At 44.9% G+C, this 16098-nt stretch overlaps 1 protein-coding gene and 1 long non-coding RNA gene across 20 annotated transcripts in view; both read left to right on the plus strand.

The window, feature by feature from the left end:
* Positions 1-4869: 4869 nt before the first annotated feature.
* The window catches only part of LOC135806615 (neurogenic locus notch homolog protein 1-like), a 92590-nt gene continuing 81361 nt past the window's right edge, over positions 4870-16098 (plus strand). For 4 of the 19 annotated variants that reach the window (XM_065320821.1, XM_065320822.1, XM_065320823.1 and 1 more), the window contains exons 1-8: positions 4870-5165; positions 6748-6771; positions 7586-7696; positions 8333-8419; positions 12235-12333; positions 13170-13301; positions 14906-15013; positions 15622-15720. In XM_065320821.1, coding sequence (XP_065176893.1) covers positions 5063-5165; positions 6748-6771; positions 7586-7696; positions 8333-8419; positions 12235-12333; positions 13170-13301; positions 14906-15013; positions 15622-15720 — 763 coding nt within the window. In that variant the 5' untranslated portion in view covers positions 4870-5062. The remainder of the gene's footprint in view (positions 5166-6747; positions 6772-7585; positions 7697-8332; positions 8420-12234; positions 12334-13169; positions 13302-14905; positions 15014-15621; positions 15721-16098) is intronic. The other 15 variants (XM_065320824.1, XM_065320826.1, XM_065320828.1 and 12 more) reach the window with 9 other exon arrangements.
* Positions 6236-6740, plus strand: LOC135806622 (uncharacterized). Its single transcript, XR_010551253.1, has 3 exons — positions 6236-6405; positions 6514-6549; positions 6658-6740. It is a non-coding gene; the product is annotated as an uncharacterized LOC135806622 (long non-coding RNA).

A 16098-nucleotide genomic window follows, 5' to 3' on the forward strand; every position in this document is an offset into this window, starting at 1 on the left:
GTAGTGAAATAAGACGGACCAACATGTACGAGACCGTCTCTTCATGCAATGATGTCAATGAGAATGGGCTGAATATGTCCCAAGGTAGCCAAGAGAGCGTATCCCCAAGGGGCTGGTAACGTATAGTCGTGTGAAGAGTGTGGGCGAACATGTGGCGTCACCAGTGACATCTTACCGACCATGACCGACGTGACTGGGTTCAAGTATTGTGGGGACTGCGGACTGGGGAGTGAGGAGTGGCCCTGGGGACGGGGAGAGTGGCTAAACGGATGTTCCATTGCTGTGTGCTGAGTCACACTAAACTCCAATAGCTATGTGAGCATGTAACGACATGATACGCTGCCAATAGATGACATGCAGCATTATACCATGCCAATTAATCGTTTAAAAATCAGTGTACTGACAAGCAGTGACGGCTATGTGTCAATATACCGCTTTTGCCTAGGCCAGGGTCAATGCTTGCACCACAGAACGCTTTGTAAAGTGTATCCAACTAAATGTACATGTAGAAAAAGAAACCCCTTCGACAGGCGAGCAGCCTTTGGGAAATCCGTAAAATAAACAATGCATACACCTGATGATCGTGACTTTTAAGTTTTAGAGTAACGTGAAACTCGAAGTCGCAACACAACTTCCTCCCTCTCTCTTGTGTGGATGCCGGATGGCCAGTGTATGTTGTTTTACATCACATTTGTATTGTTCCTCCATTTTGGTGCTGAAGGACTCAGCTTGACAGTACAAGAGTAAAGGTGTTCCAGGACTCGAAACTAGCTTGTGCAATCTCAACCGAAGTGCACAGAATTGAGCTAATTACTTGCAATGTATGCCAGGAGCTGGTAAATCCCGCTATGCCACTGAATCCAGCACCACCGGCCATGCATAGACCACCCGCTGCCTTAGCACTGCCCAGTAACGACGAGTCTTCTCCACTTCTACTAAGTTCTAGAACTGTTGTGGGCAAATGGTGTTACGTGTTGCGTGTTGGGTGTTACTTTGCAGCAGGCTAGGCAGTCGTGACTAGCCCTTTTTTCAACCAAAACATGGCGTGCGACTTATGACATTGGTCTTTAGTCTCCTTACATGTACGTGTTGATAGGCGAGATTGTGGATCAGAAGAGTGCCATGCTTTGTCACGTTCGTCCTTGTTTCATCCTGCCATTATGGTGCTCGTCGGGGACTGTAACTGGAGTGCAGCAGCGATGTCGAAACCATGAATTTGAAATTTTAATGCATACCTCAGCGACCTTTACTAGTTTAGAACTTTTGCTCGTTTACTGTAGACGTTGTTAAAGGTGGCTGAGATGCTGGGTGTAGTGTTTCCTACTTTAGTCTTTAGTCAGCTAACCACACCATGCAACCAGAGAGCCAAGAACTTAGTTCTGACTGTTGTACAGTCATGTACATGTACGATAAGACAAAGAACCTAGAACACATGACACTACACTGGGCTGAGCTGTGTGAGCCAGATTATTTTGTGGGCCACAGCTAGCTCGGACTGTGGAACAAAGACCGAATTCGGATGTAACTGTTGTTGGTGGTGATAATATCGCATTTTAAAATCACCCACGCGCTGCAATAGTGTGGCCAACATTCCATAGTAACTGTTATACATGTAATTACAAACTCGTTCAGACTACTGTCTTTAGACTGTGTCTGATTGCATGGCTCGTAGACAACTGCCAGCGAGCACGTATCGGCGTTCTCCCATTGTACGTCTCCAATACATGTACATGACAGTCATTGATGGCGCCACTATTCTGACCAGAGATCAAACTCAAAGATAGGCATACTGTACATTGTACTAGTTCATGGACTTCAAGTACAATGTACTGTACTATACTAGTACATGTTATTTTTTGCTCCATTGCATTGCACTAATCAAGTGCTGTGCAATTGTAGTGTGCTGAGAAATGAAAGGTATGTGATTGTGAAAGTGCTAGATCTGTGAGTCATTAGTACGCTGGTCCAGTGGACTGGCAAGCTGAAAGCCTGGGCTCCACAAGACTGTCCTGCCAGTCCAAGATTGGCAGAACTGCGAGGACTGCCAGGAGCCAGCCCAATGAGTTCAAGTGCTGAACCTGTCAAGCATGCACAGCGTGTGCCCTTGTGTGAGTTGTGAAGTTTGTTATCTCTCTCTCTCTCTCTCAATGACATACAGCTGACAAGAACCATGAAACATGGGCACATGGTACTTTTTACTTCAAGTTCAACACACATACACATACAAGTAAATGTGAGCCTGCCAGCATTGGCAGCAATGTGCATCTCTGCGTGTACTGGTAGATCTAAGCAGGGTAGTGATTATGGTGATGGTCTTTGTGGCAAAATACGTCAACTCGATCCGCCCGAGTGTAGAGTCTGTGAGTACAGTATGTACATGTACAGTCGTCCCTCTCTAATCCGGCACTTTATAAACCAGCACCCTCGATAAACCAGCACAATTTTCAGTAGCCAAAATGTCCTTTTCATGCATATTGCAGCTGTAAATCCGATTTGTTAATCCAGCACCCTCCCTAATCCAGCAGATTTCCGTGGCACAAACGGTGCCGGATTATAGAGGGACCACTGTATTATGATGTACACCGTGGACTCGTATTCCTTTTAATTCAAAGGCCCTCCATCCTACCCAGGACAAAATCATGGTCGTGTAGATGAACACAATCGTACTCTGAGTCTGAACTGGTCTGAACTGGTCTGAAGCCAAGGTCCTAACTCTAACTCTTGCACAAGATGACTGTTACGATGTACAGTGTAGGTACCCGTGAGCCTTGGCCAATAACTAATGTCACGTGTTACTTTACACTACGCTTTAGATTTCCCAAAGGGACGCGTGAAGTAACGTCGATCATGGTCAATGCCACCAAACTGGCAACTATGCAACTGACACTATCCTAGCACTGGAAATGTGATGAATGCCAGGAGGATTTTGTTCTTTACAGAGTCAGTACACTACGCTTTAGATTTCCCAAAGGGACGCGTGAAGTAACGTCGATCATGGTCAATGCCACCAAACTGGCAACTATGCTACTGACACTATAAAAAATAAAAAAATAAATAAGTAAATTATAGCTCAGTGGTTAGAGCATCGCTGGCTACAAGCGAGGGTCCCTGGTTCGAGTCCTGGTGGTGACAGTCAATTTTTTCTTCAGACTTTTCCCGTTTGTCTCTTTCCCTCAAACCAGTTAAAGTAAATTATCGTATCCGTTCCCGAAGGGAACTCATGACGGCCGCTAGGCACCGGCGGATTATGCTGGCATAATTATTGGCATGGTGGTTGAAAATTTGGAGCATAATTTGGCATCCTCTCGGAGGTAGGAGCATAACTACACGATTATACCACAGTTCTAGTATGTAGGCTACACTATTGTGTACAATGCACCTGATCAGTGCTGGTGGTCTGCATGGTAAAGGGTTCGGAGGTCATGCAGATAGTGTTTTCAATTAAAAGCAGGGAAGAAATCATGGCAATACAGTGCGAGTACAGTATTGTACGCTCGAACTCGTCTTCTTCAAAGTTCTTTCTCACACTGACACAGTACATGTAGCAGAAGATGCGAGTGAATCAGCCTTCATCAGGTATCACGGGGCGGACGAGATAGTGGCGGGTAGTCCGCAAAACTCCGTTTACATGTACATTACATTCGTACATTATGCATGTTACGAAGTCATGACCTCTGGATTTTAGCAGTCATGATAATTATGACTGCAGGCTATCGATATTGCTCGAAATTGATGTATAGTTGATGTTCGGTCATGATGGAAGGAGACTTGAAGTGGAGCTACGAGAGATGAGCTGATTATTCGCAAGGTGAGGTTGACATCCGTTGGACGAGTATGATGATTACGAAGACCGTGAGTTGAACCGTGATGATAATTTTCAAAGGTACATGTAACTCACACTATTTTGGCAATGAAATAATATTTTTACTGAAGTACAAAAGAAATCAAGTGATGAATAGAAAAAGTAATGTTTTCTCTTTTCCATGTTGATCTCTAACATGCATGGACACCTTGATATGGGGATACTCCTGTATTTTGTTGTACCTATGGCCACTTGCAACTTGCAAGTACGAAAAAAGGACAATTTTCCAAACTTTGAGGCTCCATAAGTACAACAAAGTGAATAATATATACATGTATCCCCGGGTGCCAAAGCATAATATGAGGATTTTACGAGCATAATGCGAGAATCCTTGAAAGCATAATTCCATGATTTCGCGAGCATAATCCGCCGGAGCCTAACGGCCGCAAACACCCGGTAAACCCTACTGACACTATCCTAGCACTGGAAATGTGATGAATGACAGGAGGATTTTGTAACATTCGGCGACCGTTGCCAAATCGTGCCACGCCAGAAATCGTCGAAGCACGTTGTTCTCTGCTGAACTCCCAGAGGAACTGCTACATCATGACTAGTGATGACTGTATACAGTAGTAACAGAACACTGCTTGCTTGGCATGAATCACTACCGGTAAACAAGTCTCAGTTGTTCCTTATCGATCTCTGGACTCCATGACAGTATTGAACTGCCCTTTTCGATTATGTGATTGCCATAATAATAATAATTAATGCAGGAACATTGCAGAATCCTTGGCAGCATATTGCACCACAGATTGAGAGTTCGACTTGCCCTGGGCGTGCTGTTGTTCTCACATCTTGTCACCTTGATGATCTGCAGTGCTGGCACATTGTGGTCAACAGCGCAATGACATTGTACCATTCATCTCAAAGGTCTTTCATCGCACGAGCGCGCCACCAAGTCGACCCGACCGCCTACGCTGCAGCGCTGGCTGACCTCGGCGCTAACAGTTTTGGCGCATTCAGCCACGGCAGTATAAATTCGAGCGGGATCTTTCCTTAGCAAATGTTTTGTTCAGTTGAATAGCTAGGTTGGAAATACGACGAGGTCTAGGTAGAGTTTTCCATCCTGAGCAGCGCTGACGGCTGTCAACGAGATAGAGTGTTCATCATAATAATTATTGTGCACAGCGGTTACTGACAGTCTGCATAGTGATTGACTAGGTACCTTTAGCAGAGGTTTGCTGAGACGCTCAACCAACCATGTCAAGTGTTAGTAATGTTACGCTAGCAGCCTGTGTGTTCATGACGGTGACGTGCCTGGTCTACTCATCAAACGCTCAGGGCCCGGGCATAGGCAGTATAGGTAAGGTCAACCAACCTGTCTACAAGTACATGCGCAGTGTGTAGATTGACAATGACAGACAGTAGATCTACAAGTAGTATTTTCTAAGCTCCCCGATCACTGTGCGTTGAAGCCGCGTGTATTCAGTGTGTACACGTCATGTAGAATGAAGCGTCTAGAGCAGATGGCATGACACTGTCATCTTGACAGGGACTACCTCCTGACTAGTACACTTAGGCAGGTGTGTAACACTGTACACCACGTACCATGGCTCATGACACTGTACACCATGGCTCATGACACTGTACACCATGGCTTATGACACTGTACACCATGGCTCGTAACACTGTACACCATGGCTCGTAACACTGTACACCATGGCTTATGACACTGTACACCATGGCTTATGACACTGTACACCATGGCTTATGACACTGTACACCATGGCTTATGACACTGTACACCATGGCTCATGACACTGTACACCATGGCTTATGACACTGTACACCATGGCTTATGACACTGTACACCATGGCTTATGACACTGTACACCATGGCTTATGACACTGTACACCATGGCTTATGACACTGTACACCATGGCTCGTGACACTGTACCCCATGGCTTATGACACTGTACACCATGGCTTATGACACTGTACACCATGACTTATGACACTGTACACCATGGCTCGTAACACTGTACACCATGGCTCGTGACACTGTACACCATGGCTTATGACACTGTACACCATGGCTCATTACACTGTGACAGTTGTGAGTGTATGAACAATACTAACCTACCACTCCAATCAGCTATTTATTTTTTACTAACCCACAAAAGGTGCAGTCAAATGAGTACATACCCAAAGTAATACAGCAGGAAAGGTGGTGGTCGTGATGGTGCTTTTGCAGTGATGGTGGTTCTGCAGTGATGGTGGTGGTCGTGATGGTGCTTTTGCAGTGATGGTGGTGGTGTGTGTGATGGTGCAGGTGGTGTGTGTCCATGTGTACATGCATATACGTGTACATGTATATGACATTGTATATCCTTGCTCACGTGGACACCTGTATTCATGTACATGTACATGTGCATGTACATAGCAACAGAAGACAGGTGTAGCGCATGGTACATGAGCTGGTGACTCCAGTTCTAGTACTAACTGGTTCCTATAGCACACCAATCACATTCAAAATAAATAATTATATATTTGAAGTAGAAACGGTTACCCTCCCCTGGCCGTGTCAATGACTAACTGACTTGTACATTAGGTACATAAGGTACATTAGGTACATTAGGTACATAAGGTACATTAGGTACATTAGGTACATTAGGTACATTAGGTACATTAGGTACATTATTTACATTAGGTACATTAGGTACATTAGGTACATTAGGTACATTAGGTACATTAGGTACATTAGGTACATTAGGTACATTAGGTACATTAGGTACATTAGGTACATTAGGTACATTAGGTACATTAGGTACATTAGGTACATTAGGTGCATTAGGTACTTTGAAATATATCTGTATATTCACCACCTGTACGACTGCAGTGTGATGGCTGACGCCGGTGTGTTTTGCATATTTCCTGTTGGCAGACCTTGGTCCAATTGAGCCAGACTGTAAGTACCTTGGACTTGCTAGCCCCCGTACCCCTCTACCCCCGTACCCCTCTGCCCCCGTACCCCTCTGCCCCGTACCCCTCTGCCCCCGTACCCCTCTGCTCCCGTACCCCTCTGCCCCCGTACCCCTCTGCCAGTAGTCATGAACTGTCTGTAGCTGCAGTTGCAGTTGCAGCCTCCTGTGTGGTTTAGCAATACCTACATGTACTCCGAGATAGCGTTGTATAGGCCCTTGTAAATTTCATGTTGGCTAGTCGCACTGAAGAATGATAGTGACGCTCACCATGCTACACGCGATAGGTCATTACGACATATTGAGTGCAGAGGTACATTGCATCCCTTACTTCACAAACACGAGGTGATAATTATTTTCTTGTGCCATGCATGTATGACTATGTCGCTCCACTGCGAGATTTGTGTGTCGATATGTATGAATAGGAACTTCACTCTGTAACGTATGATCTTTTAGGTATAGGACTTCAAAATAGCATTTCACAATCATCGTTCTCTTGATATTTCTGTGTTCGTCTTTCCCTAACCATGAAACTTCCGAGTTGGAAGGCTGTTGGTTTGCGCATCGGAGATGTATTAACTAGCTAGGTGCTGGGTCAGCATGGTCATTGAGCATCTCAGTGATCTGTCAGCATTTTGCCCATATATAGTTGTCACACTTTCTCACGGCATATTATCTAGTGACAGTAGTGGACAGTGACTCGTACTCATGACTACAAGTATTATTAACCATGTATCCGTGTTGCAATCTACTTCCTTTCTATTTCTCTATTCTCAACATAATATTCCCATGATATTACAGTTCCCATCCGTACGTGTTCTCCTCGTTGTGAGAATGGCTTCTGCGTCGGTGGAAGATGCCTATGTCAGCCTGGCTTCACTGGCCGTACATGCTCCAACACAATTATCACTGGTAAGTAGAGTATGCCGGCCAGACTGTACCCCGCACAGTTTACTACTGAAGTACAGCTGCGAGTGCATGGGCTGAAACAGGCAGGCCGGAATGACAGCATACGCTGTACATGTATGAGAGCACTGCTCCTCCTGCTGCTGTTGCTGCTGCTGTTGCTGCTGCTGTTGCTGCTGCTGTTGCTGCTGCTGTTGTTGCTGCTGCTGCTGCTGCTGTTGCTGCTGCTGTTGCTGCTGCTGTTGCTGCTGCTGTTGCTGCTGTTGCTGCTGCTGCTGTTGCTGCTGCTGTTGCTGCTGCTGTTGCTGTTGCTGTTGCTGTTGCTGTTGCTGTTGCTGGTGACTGCAACATGTTCTTGAACATGAACATTTACATGATTGTACTGCCAGCTACTTACTGTACAATGCTACAAGAGGAGGGGAATTCCCCCAATTGCCCCACTGTGCATTGGACCCATTCCATATCTTGCAACATTTTATTGATATGGTCTTCCTAGTTGTGGCTCCCAAATGGAATGAAAGGAGGGGTGTATGGGTTTCTTTCAGTTGATGTTCCATTGAACTGCATGAGGACATAACTACATGAGGTTTTATTTCTACTCTGTGCTTCATGTTCATGGATTGTCATACATTGGATGCACAGTCTGTTATGGAGGATGTGCCAACGGTGGTACATGTCGCTACGGATCATGCAGTTGCAGACCTGGCTACAGTGGTAGCTCTTGCCAAAGTAAGCTATAGAGCTATGACCAGGTATATAGCTATGACCAGCTATAGAGCTATGACCAGCTATAGACCTATGACCAGCTATAGACCTATGACCAGCTATAGAGCTACTAGTATGACCAGCTATAGAGCTATGATCAGCTATAGAGCTATGACCAGCTATAGAGCTATGACCAGCTATAGAGCTATGTCCAGCTATAGAGCTATGACCAGCTATAGTGCTGTGTCCAGCTATAGTGCTGTGACCAGCTATAGAGCTATGACCAGCAATAGAGCTATGATCAGCTATAGAGCTATGACCAGCTATAGAGCTATGACCAGCTATAGAGCTATGACCAGCTATAGAGCTATGACCAGCTATAGTGCTGTGTCCAGCTATAGTGCTGTGACCAGTTATAGAGCTATGACCAGCTATAGAGCTATGACCAGCTATGGAGCTATGATCAGCTATAGAGCTATGACCAGCTGTGGATCTATGACCAGCTATAGTGCTACGACAAGCTATAGAGCTATGACCAGCTGTGGAGCTATGACCAGCTATAGTGCTATGACCAGCTATAGTGCTATGACCAGCTACAGAGCTATGACCAGCTGTGGAGCTATGACCAGCTATAGTGCTATGACCAGCTTTAGAGCTATGACCTGCTACAGAGCTATGACCAGCTGTGGAGCTATGACCAGCTATAATGCTATGCTATCCAGTCTCTCCGGAGGTGTGGGTTCGAATCCCACCTCTGCCACCAATTTTGTAGCGGGCCTGGAGGCAAAACAACCTAACAACTCGAAACTAACTAACGTGTTACTTTATTAAAGGGGAAGTATACCCTAAAATCAAATTTTCACCAGTTGTAGTCTTCTGGGTGCTGAGTCGAATGGTCTTGGTCCGAGGAAGCTGCGACGCTCCCTTCCTACTTGAATCCCAATCGAACTCGCGCACTTCCACCGAAACTGGGTGACTGCGCCCTACTAGATGGGGATTTGTATGCAAAATGTCACTAAAAGCGCCATTTCGTTCTTATAAAAGCACGGATGACCGCGATTGGCCCATATGTTGTAGCCTTTTGGACGCTGAGTCGACTGGTTTTGGTCCGAAAAGGCTGCGATGCAGCGTTCCTCCTTTATTCCCAATCGAACATGGTTGAACAAGCGGTCACGTGCTCCTGGGTGCCCAAATCACCTGGTCACCGCGCCAGCAGGCGACAACTTTCACACCAAGGTTCAACTCGAGTTCAACTCGAGTGACAGGACTGCACCCAAAAAAGGTCAAACAGGCTAGTAAGTTGTACCCTGCAGGCACGGTGACCAGGTGACTGGTGTACGCAGGAGCACGTGACCGCTTGTTCAACCATGTTCGATTGGGAATAAAGGAGGAACGCTGCATCGCAGCCTTTTCGGACCAAAACCAGTCGACTCAGCGTCCAAAAGACTACAACATATGGGCCAATCGCGGTCATCCGTGCTTTTATAAGAACGAAATGGCGCTTTTAGTGACATTTTGCATACAAATCCCCATCTAGTAGGGCGCAGTCACCCAGTTTCGGTGGAAGTGCGCGAGTTCGATTGGGATTCAAGTAGGAAGGGAGCGTCGCAGCTTCCTCGGACCAAGACCATTCGACTCAGCACCCAGAAGACTACAACTGGTGAAAATTTGATTTTAGGGTATACTTCCCCTTTAACAATTCTCTCTCTCTAGAACGGCAAAACTGTCTTTAGCAGTAAAACTCTGAACTCATTGTGAAAGATAAAATAAACACAATTTATGGAAAATAATCACAAACAGCAACGTACTGTCATGCGACCGTTGTATGGTAGAACGAACGTCGTAATGAACAGTACGCTGAGCGTATACGCAACTGCTGAGCTGGTAGCAAACGTCGTATTGAACAGTACGCTGAGCGTATACGCAAATGCTGAGCTTGTAGCAAGACCAACGCGTGACCAACGCTACACTAGTATGACCAGCTATAGAGCTATGATCAGCTATAGAGCTATGACCAGCTATAGAGCTATGACCAGCTATAGAGCTATGACCAGCTACTGTGCTGTGTCCAGCTATAGTGCTGTGACCAGCTATAGAGCTATGACCAGCTATGGAGCTATGACCAGCTGTGGATCTATGACCAGCTATAGTGCTACGACAAGCTATAAGGCTATGACCAGCTGTGGAGCTATGGCCAGCTATAGTGCTATGACCAGCTATAGTGCTATGACCAGCTATTGAGCTATGACCAGCTACAGAGCTATGACCAGCTGTGGAGCTATGACCAGCTATAGTGCTATGACCAGCTATTGAGCTATGACCAGCTACAGAGCTATGACCAGCTTTGGAGCTATGACCAGCTATAGTGCTATGACCAGCTTTAGAGCTATGACCTGCTACAGAGTTCTGACCAGCTATAGTTTTTCTAAGAACTCGTAGACACCATTGCAGCCACTCATACATAATTAGGGTACATAGAGCTAAGACCAGCTATAGGGCTATGACCAGCTAGAGAATTATGACCAGCTATAGAGTTGTGACCAGCTATAGAGCTATCACCAGCTATAAGTATGGCTATGACCCGCTAGAGAGTTATGATCAGGTATAGAGCTATGACCAGCTATAGAGATACGACCAGCTATAGAGATACGACCAGCGGTAACTATTCAAGATGTGTCCTGAGAGCTGGTGCTACAAATTGATTGTGTAATGACTTCCCGGACTCCAGGATTTCACATGTACTAGTACTAGTAGTTCTTAGTTGAGTTGACATTTTACGACTCAGTTAATGTGCTTACGGTATGCTGGCAAATATCAGTATTCACTTGATGTTGTGTTGATGACTTGAAGTTGGTGTTAGGCCCCGGTCACACCAAAACAAGCCACTTTGGGCTTGTTATCGCTGGCGCTCAGCTGGCTTGCGTGATCCCTGTGACGCGGTCACACCAGACCTTGAGTGCAAAGCTTGAATGGCTTGTTTTTCTTACCCGCCAAATTTTGAATATCTCGAAACACACCAATGTTTGCAAGAAACTGGAGAGTAGAACGTTCGCGATCGAAAACTGTACTTGTTCTAGTGTTCAGTTTTGATGAACAAGAAGCAAAGGAAGCCCGGATTCTGAATTGCGAAGTCGTGCTCTTTTTATTTGTTCGGTGTGCATGGACGCGATGGTTCAGGTGGTGTTTCCTGATGTCGAGCTTTCTGCCCCGCCGGTTGCCGTTATTGAACTCGGTTGCAATCCACTCTCTTCTTCGTACCCGGCTTTCTTCATGAATTCGGTCGTGAGTGTGGTGCCTTGTCTTGGCCTCAAACCACAGCTCCAACAATCTACGCAGCAGTCTAGAGGCACAGCGGCAGAAATCCATGGTCGTCGGACAAAATCCAAATCAAACTGAATACAGTGTAGTTGGGGTAGACAGACTCACGGTCAAAACCAAAGGCACAGGGATAGCACGGTTCCACGGACACAAGAAAGAACATCAATATCAGTTCATCATGTCAACTAGCTACATGGTGTGCTCCGGAGCTCCAAGCGCACTCAAATTATTTTTTGAATTTCGGCTTTCAGCCGCTTGTACAAGCTGTGGCTGAAACAAGCCGGAAAAAAACGGCTGAGAGTCAGCCACGGCTGAAAGTCGCTTGTAGGACATTTTTCAGCCATTTCCATGGTAATAGTGACGTAAACAAGCGCTTGTTTCGGCTGAACGGCTGAATCGAGCTCGGTGTGACCGCGGCCTTAAGACGATCTGGTCTGCTTAGGTCAGTGCAAACTGTGTAGTGTGTTGTTGATTAAACGAACTAACCTCTACAAACCTCTGTGTGTTGATCTGCTCCACAGTTCCCTCATGTTCACCGTCCTGTGCAAATGGTGGTACATGTGTGTCTGGAAAATGCCGCTGTAGATCTGGGTATAGCGGTAGCTACTGCCAGACTAGAGGTAGGTAGTATGTTGAAGTATGTACATTCATTCGGATATTGTGTATTGCATTGATATCATGAATGGACACGTAGTGACATTCACTATTCTACAACGATACAAACTTGTGCACTCCATCGCAGCCATTCCCATAATCCAACACACACACACACACACACACACACACACACACACACACACACACACACACACACACACACTTTAAAAATAATGGTCTCTTTGCTGCAAAAACTCGGACATCCTTCTCTTAACAGCAGTTACGCTTTCCAAAGGTCGTAAGAGAGTTGGAAAGCATGTGTCTTTATGCGTAGCCATGGCAATCATGGTGGTTCGGTGCGAGTCTGCGCAAAGCAAACACAGCCCAACGTTCGCCATTGCCAGCCACTGGATATGCAACTCTGTTGTTGTTTGCTGTGTTGTATGGGCCGAGAACAAAGACCGAAATTCTATTCTGTGGCTGGCACAAAAGAATGTCCAGGCAACTTTCTTCCACCATATTTCCAGCTTACCTGGAAAGCCTGGTTAACGCAAATTCCCAGGTCTACTATGATGTAGCATATAACCAGAGCACCAAACAGAAGATTGTACTGTTTTCGCATTCATCCTCTCTTCCTACAGTAGACCAATATGACAATGTCTCTGATCATAACTAATCTATGGGGAGACAACAGTTTTATAAGAGCTATGAAGAGCATGAATGCCACCGACATCACAACGCAACGTGACGATTTGGTAGAGGTTTTTATATGTGTTTGTATATGTTGTGTGGTGATGTGTTGGAATTCATATTCTCTGATCATAGTCTGGCTTACTTTTGATTTCCATTTTGCAATCAGTGTGTACACCATCGTGTCGAAACGGCCAGATCTGCATCCTAGGACAATGCCGGTGTCCTCGATTTCTAGACGGACCAGAGCCCCTTGGGATAAGTGAGCCAGGCGTCCCAGAGATCGACCTTGTACCATTCTGTAAGTTTATCAGAACACTTGACACCCCCCCCCCCTTCCACACACACACACACACACACACACACACACACACACACACACACACACACACACACACACACACACACACACACACACACAAGCAACGCGCCAACATAATCACTGGGCAGATACACACATCACCTTGGGTTGCAGCTCCACTGTTGGAAGACTATGTTGTATAACTGTTTGACCGGCAGTTTTTACAAGTACAGAGAAAACCTAACTACAGTACTAGTATCTGCAATCATCATCTACCTCTTTCCTTCCTCTCTTATCATTTTGAACGTTTCCTTCCTCTCTAATAATTTTGAACGTTTCCTTCCTCTCTAATCATTTTGAACGTTTCCTTCCTCTCTTATCATTTTGAACGTTTCCTTCCTCTCTAATCATTTTGAACGTTTCCTTCCTCTCTAATTATTTTGAACGTTTCCTTCCTCTCTAATCATTTTGAACGTTTCCTTCCTCTCTAATCATTTTGAACGTTTCCTTCCTCTCTAATCATTTTGAACGTTTCCTTCCTCTCTAATCATTTTGAACGTTTCCTTCCTCTCTAATCATTTTGAACGTTTCCTTCCTCTCTAATCATTTTGAACGTTTCCTTCCTCTCTAATCATTTTGAACGTTTCCTTCCTCTCTAATCATTTTGAACGTTTCTTTCCTCTCTAATCATTTTGAACGTTTCCTTCCTCTCTAATCATTTTGAACGTTTCTTTCCTCTCTAATCATTTTGAACGTTTCCTTCCTCTCTTATCATTTTGAACGTTTCCTTCCTCTCTAATCATTTTGAACGTTTCCTTCCTCTCTAATTATTTTGAACGTTTCCTTCCTCTCTAATCATTTTGAACGTTTCCTTCCTCTCTAATCATTTTGAACGTTTCCTTCCTCTCTAATCATTTTGAACGTTTCCTTCCTCTCTAATCATTTTGAACGTTTCCTTCCTCTCTAATCATTTTGAACGTTTCTTTCCTCTCTAATCATTTTGAACGTTTCCTTCCTCTCTAATCATTTTGAACGTTTCCTTCCTCTCTAATAATTTTGAACGTTTCTTTCCTCTCTAATCATTTTGAACGTTTCCTTCCTCTCTTATCATTTTGAACGTTTCCTTCCTCTCTAATCATTTTGAACGTTTCCTTCCTCTCTAATTATTTTGAACGTTTCCTTCCTCTCTAATCATTTTGAACGTTTCCTTCCTCTCTAATCATTTTGAACGTTTCCTTCCTCTCTAATCATTTTGAACGTTTCCTTCCTCTCTAATCATTTTGAACGTTTCCTTCCTCTCTTATCATTTTGAACGTTTCCTTCCTCTCTAATAATTTTGAACGTTTCCTTCCTCTCTAATCATTTTGAACGTTTCCTTCCTCTCTAATAATTTTGAACATTTCTTTCAACACCGTTCATACTACATGTCTCAACAAACGGGCCACTGGGAGTCAAGTAGACATAGCTCGCCTTCATGTCACCGGTAGTTCAGATTATTCAAGTGTCCTTGTCATGTTGCATTGCATGTGTGTGTGTGGGTGTGTGTGTGGGTGTGTTTGTGTGCACGTATGTGCGCATGTGTGCTTCAACAATGTGTTACGTAGATCCCGCAGTCTGCTGCAGCAGGTCATGCTTGAATGGAGGTACCTGTATCGGCTATAACAGATGTAGATGTAGATCAGGTTACTCTGGACAATATTGTCAGACCAAAGGTAAGCTATTAGGATTGTGACCGTTAGTCACATAGCAATGAAGAGAGTTTTTGGATTCGATCGTGCCACACCCACTGAACTAGTTCTTCGCTTATACCTCCTCTATTCTTTGGAACAGTGTATTAGCCTCAAGCTCTTTGTTTTTGTGTACCGTTGCTTGGCCCAGCATCTTGCTAGTCCTCTTCTTCAGTTATTTCTATAAGTTAGAACCTTCCAAGTTGGAAGGCTGTTGGAGTGCGCATCCAAAATGTGCTTGAGCTGTGAACCAGTTAGTTGTAGAACGTCAGTATCGTCGGTCAGTGTCGTGCAATGTTATCGCATGAGCTGATTGTTTAGTAACTAGTGGTGTTAGTGGACATTGTAGCGTAACTTTTGGCTCTTTGGCCCTTTTTCTTTCTTATAAATTCTTAGTTGAGTTGATATTTTATGACCCAGTCAATGTGCTTACAGTATGCTGGCAAATACCAGTTTTCTATTGATGTTGTGTTGATGACTTGAAGCTGGTGTTAAGACGATCTGGTCTGCTTAGGTCAGTGCAAACTGTATAGTGTGTTGTTGATTAAACGAACTAACCTCTACAAATCTCTGTGTGTTGATCTGCTCCGCAGTTCCCTCATGTTTACCGTCCTGTGCAAATGGTGGTACATGTGTGTCTGGACAATGCCGCTGTAGATCTGGGTATAGTGGTGGCTACTGCCAGACTAGAGGTGGGTAGTATGTTGAAGTATGTACACCCCTTCTGATATTGTGTATTGCATTGATATCATCAAGAGTCCATAACCCAAGAGTATGCAACTGTGATCTCTTTTCTATGGGCCAACCGCGCGGCGCGCTGCCTTCATTACATCATTCAGCTGCAGTCCTCGCACTGCGGAAAATCAAACACCGCATTTTCCCGCTGGTTTGAAATGAACTTTCGTACGGAACAAGAGTTCACGCGCCAAAATTTAGAGATCGCGTAGGTACTGGAACAAATCGAGCAAAAACGGATGGGCTCGGACGAGACATTGTGGGTTTGAATGCATGCTTTCAGAGCGTGATGAAGGCAAGTTACGTAATGAAGGCAGCGCGCCACGCATGCACCC

This window comes from Sycon ciliatum, chromosome 1, assembly GCF_964019385.1.
Source record: "Sycon ciliatum chromosome 1, ocSycCili1.1, whole genome shotgun sequence".
In the NCBI taxonomy this organism is placed as follows: Eukaryota; Metazoa; Porifera; class Calcarea; order Leucosolenida; family Sycettidae; genus Sycon; species Sycon ciliatum.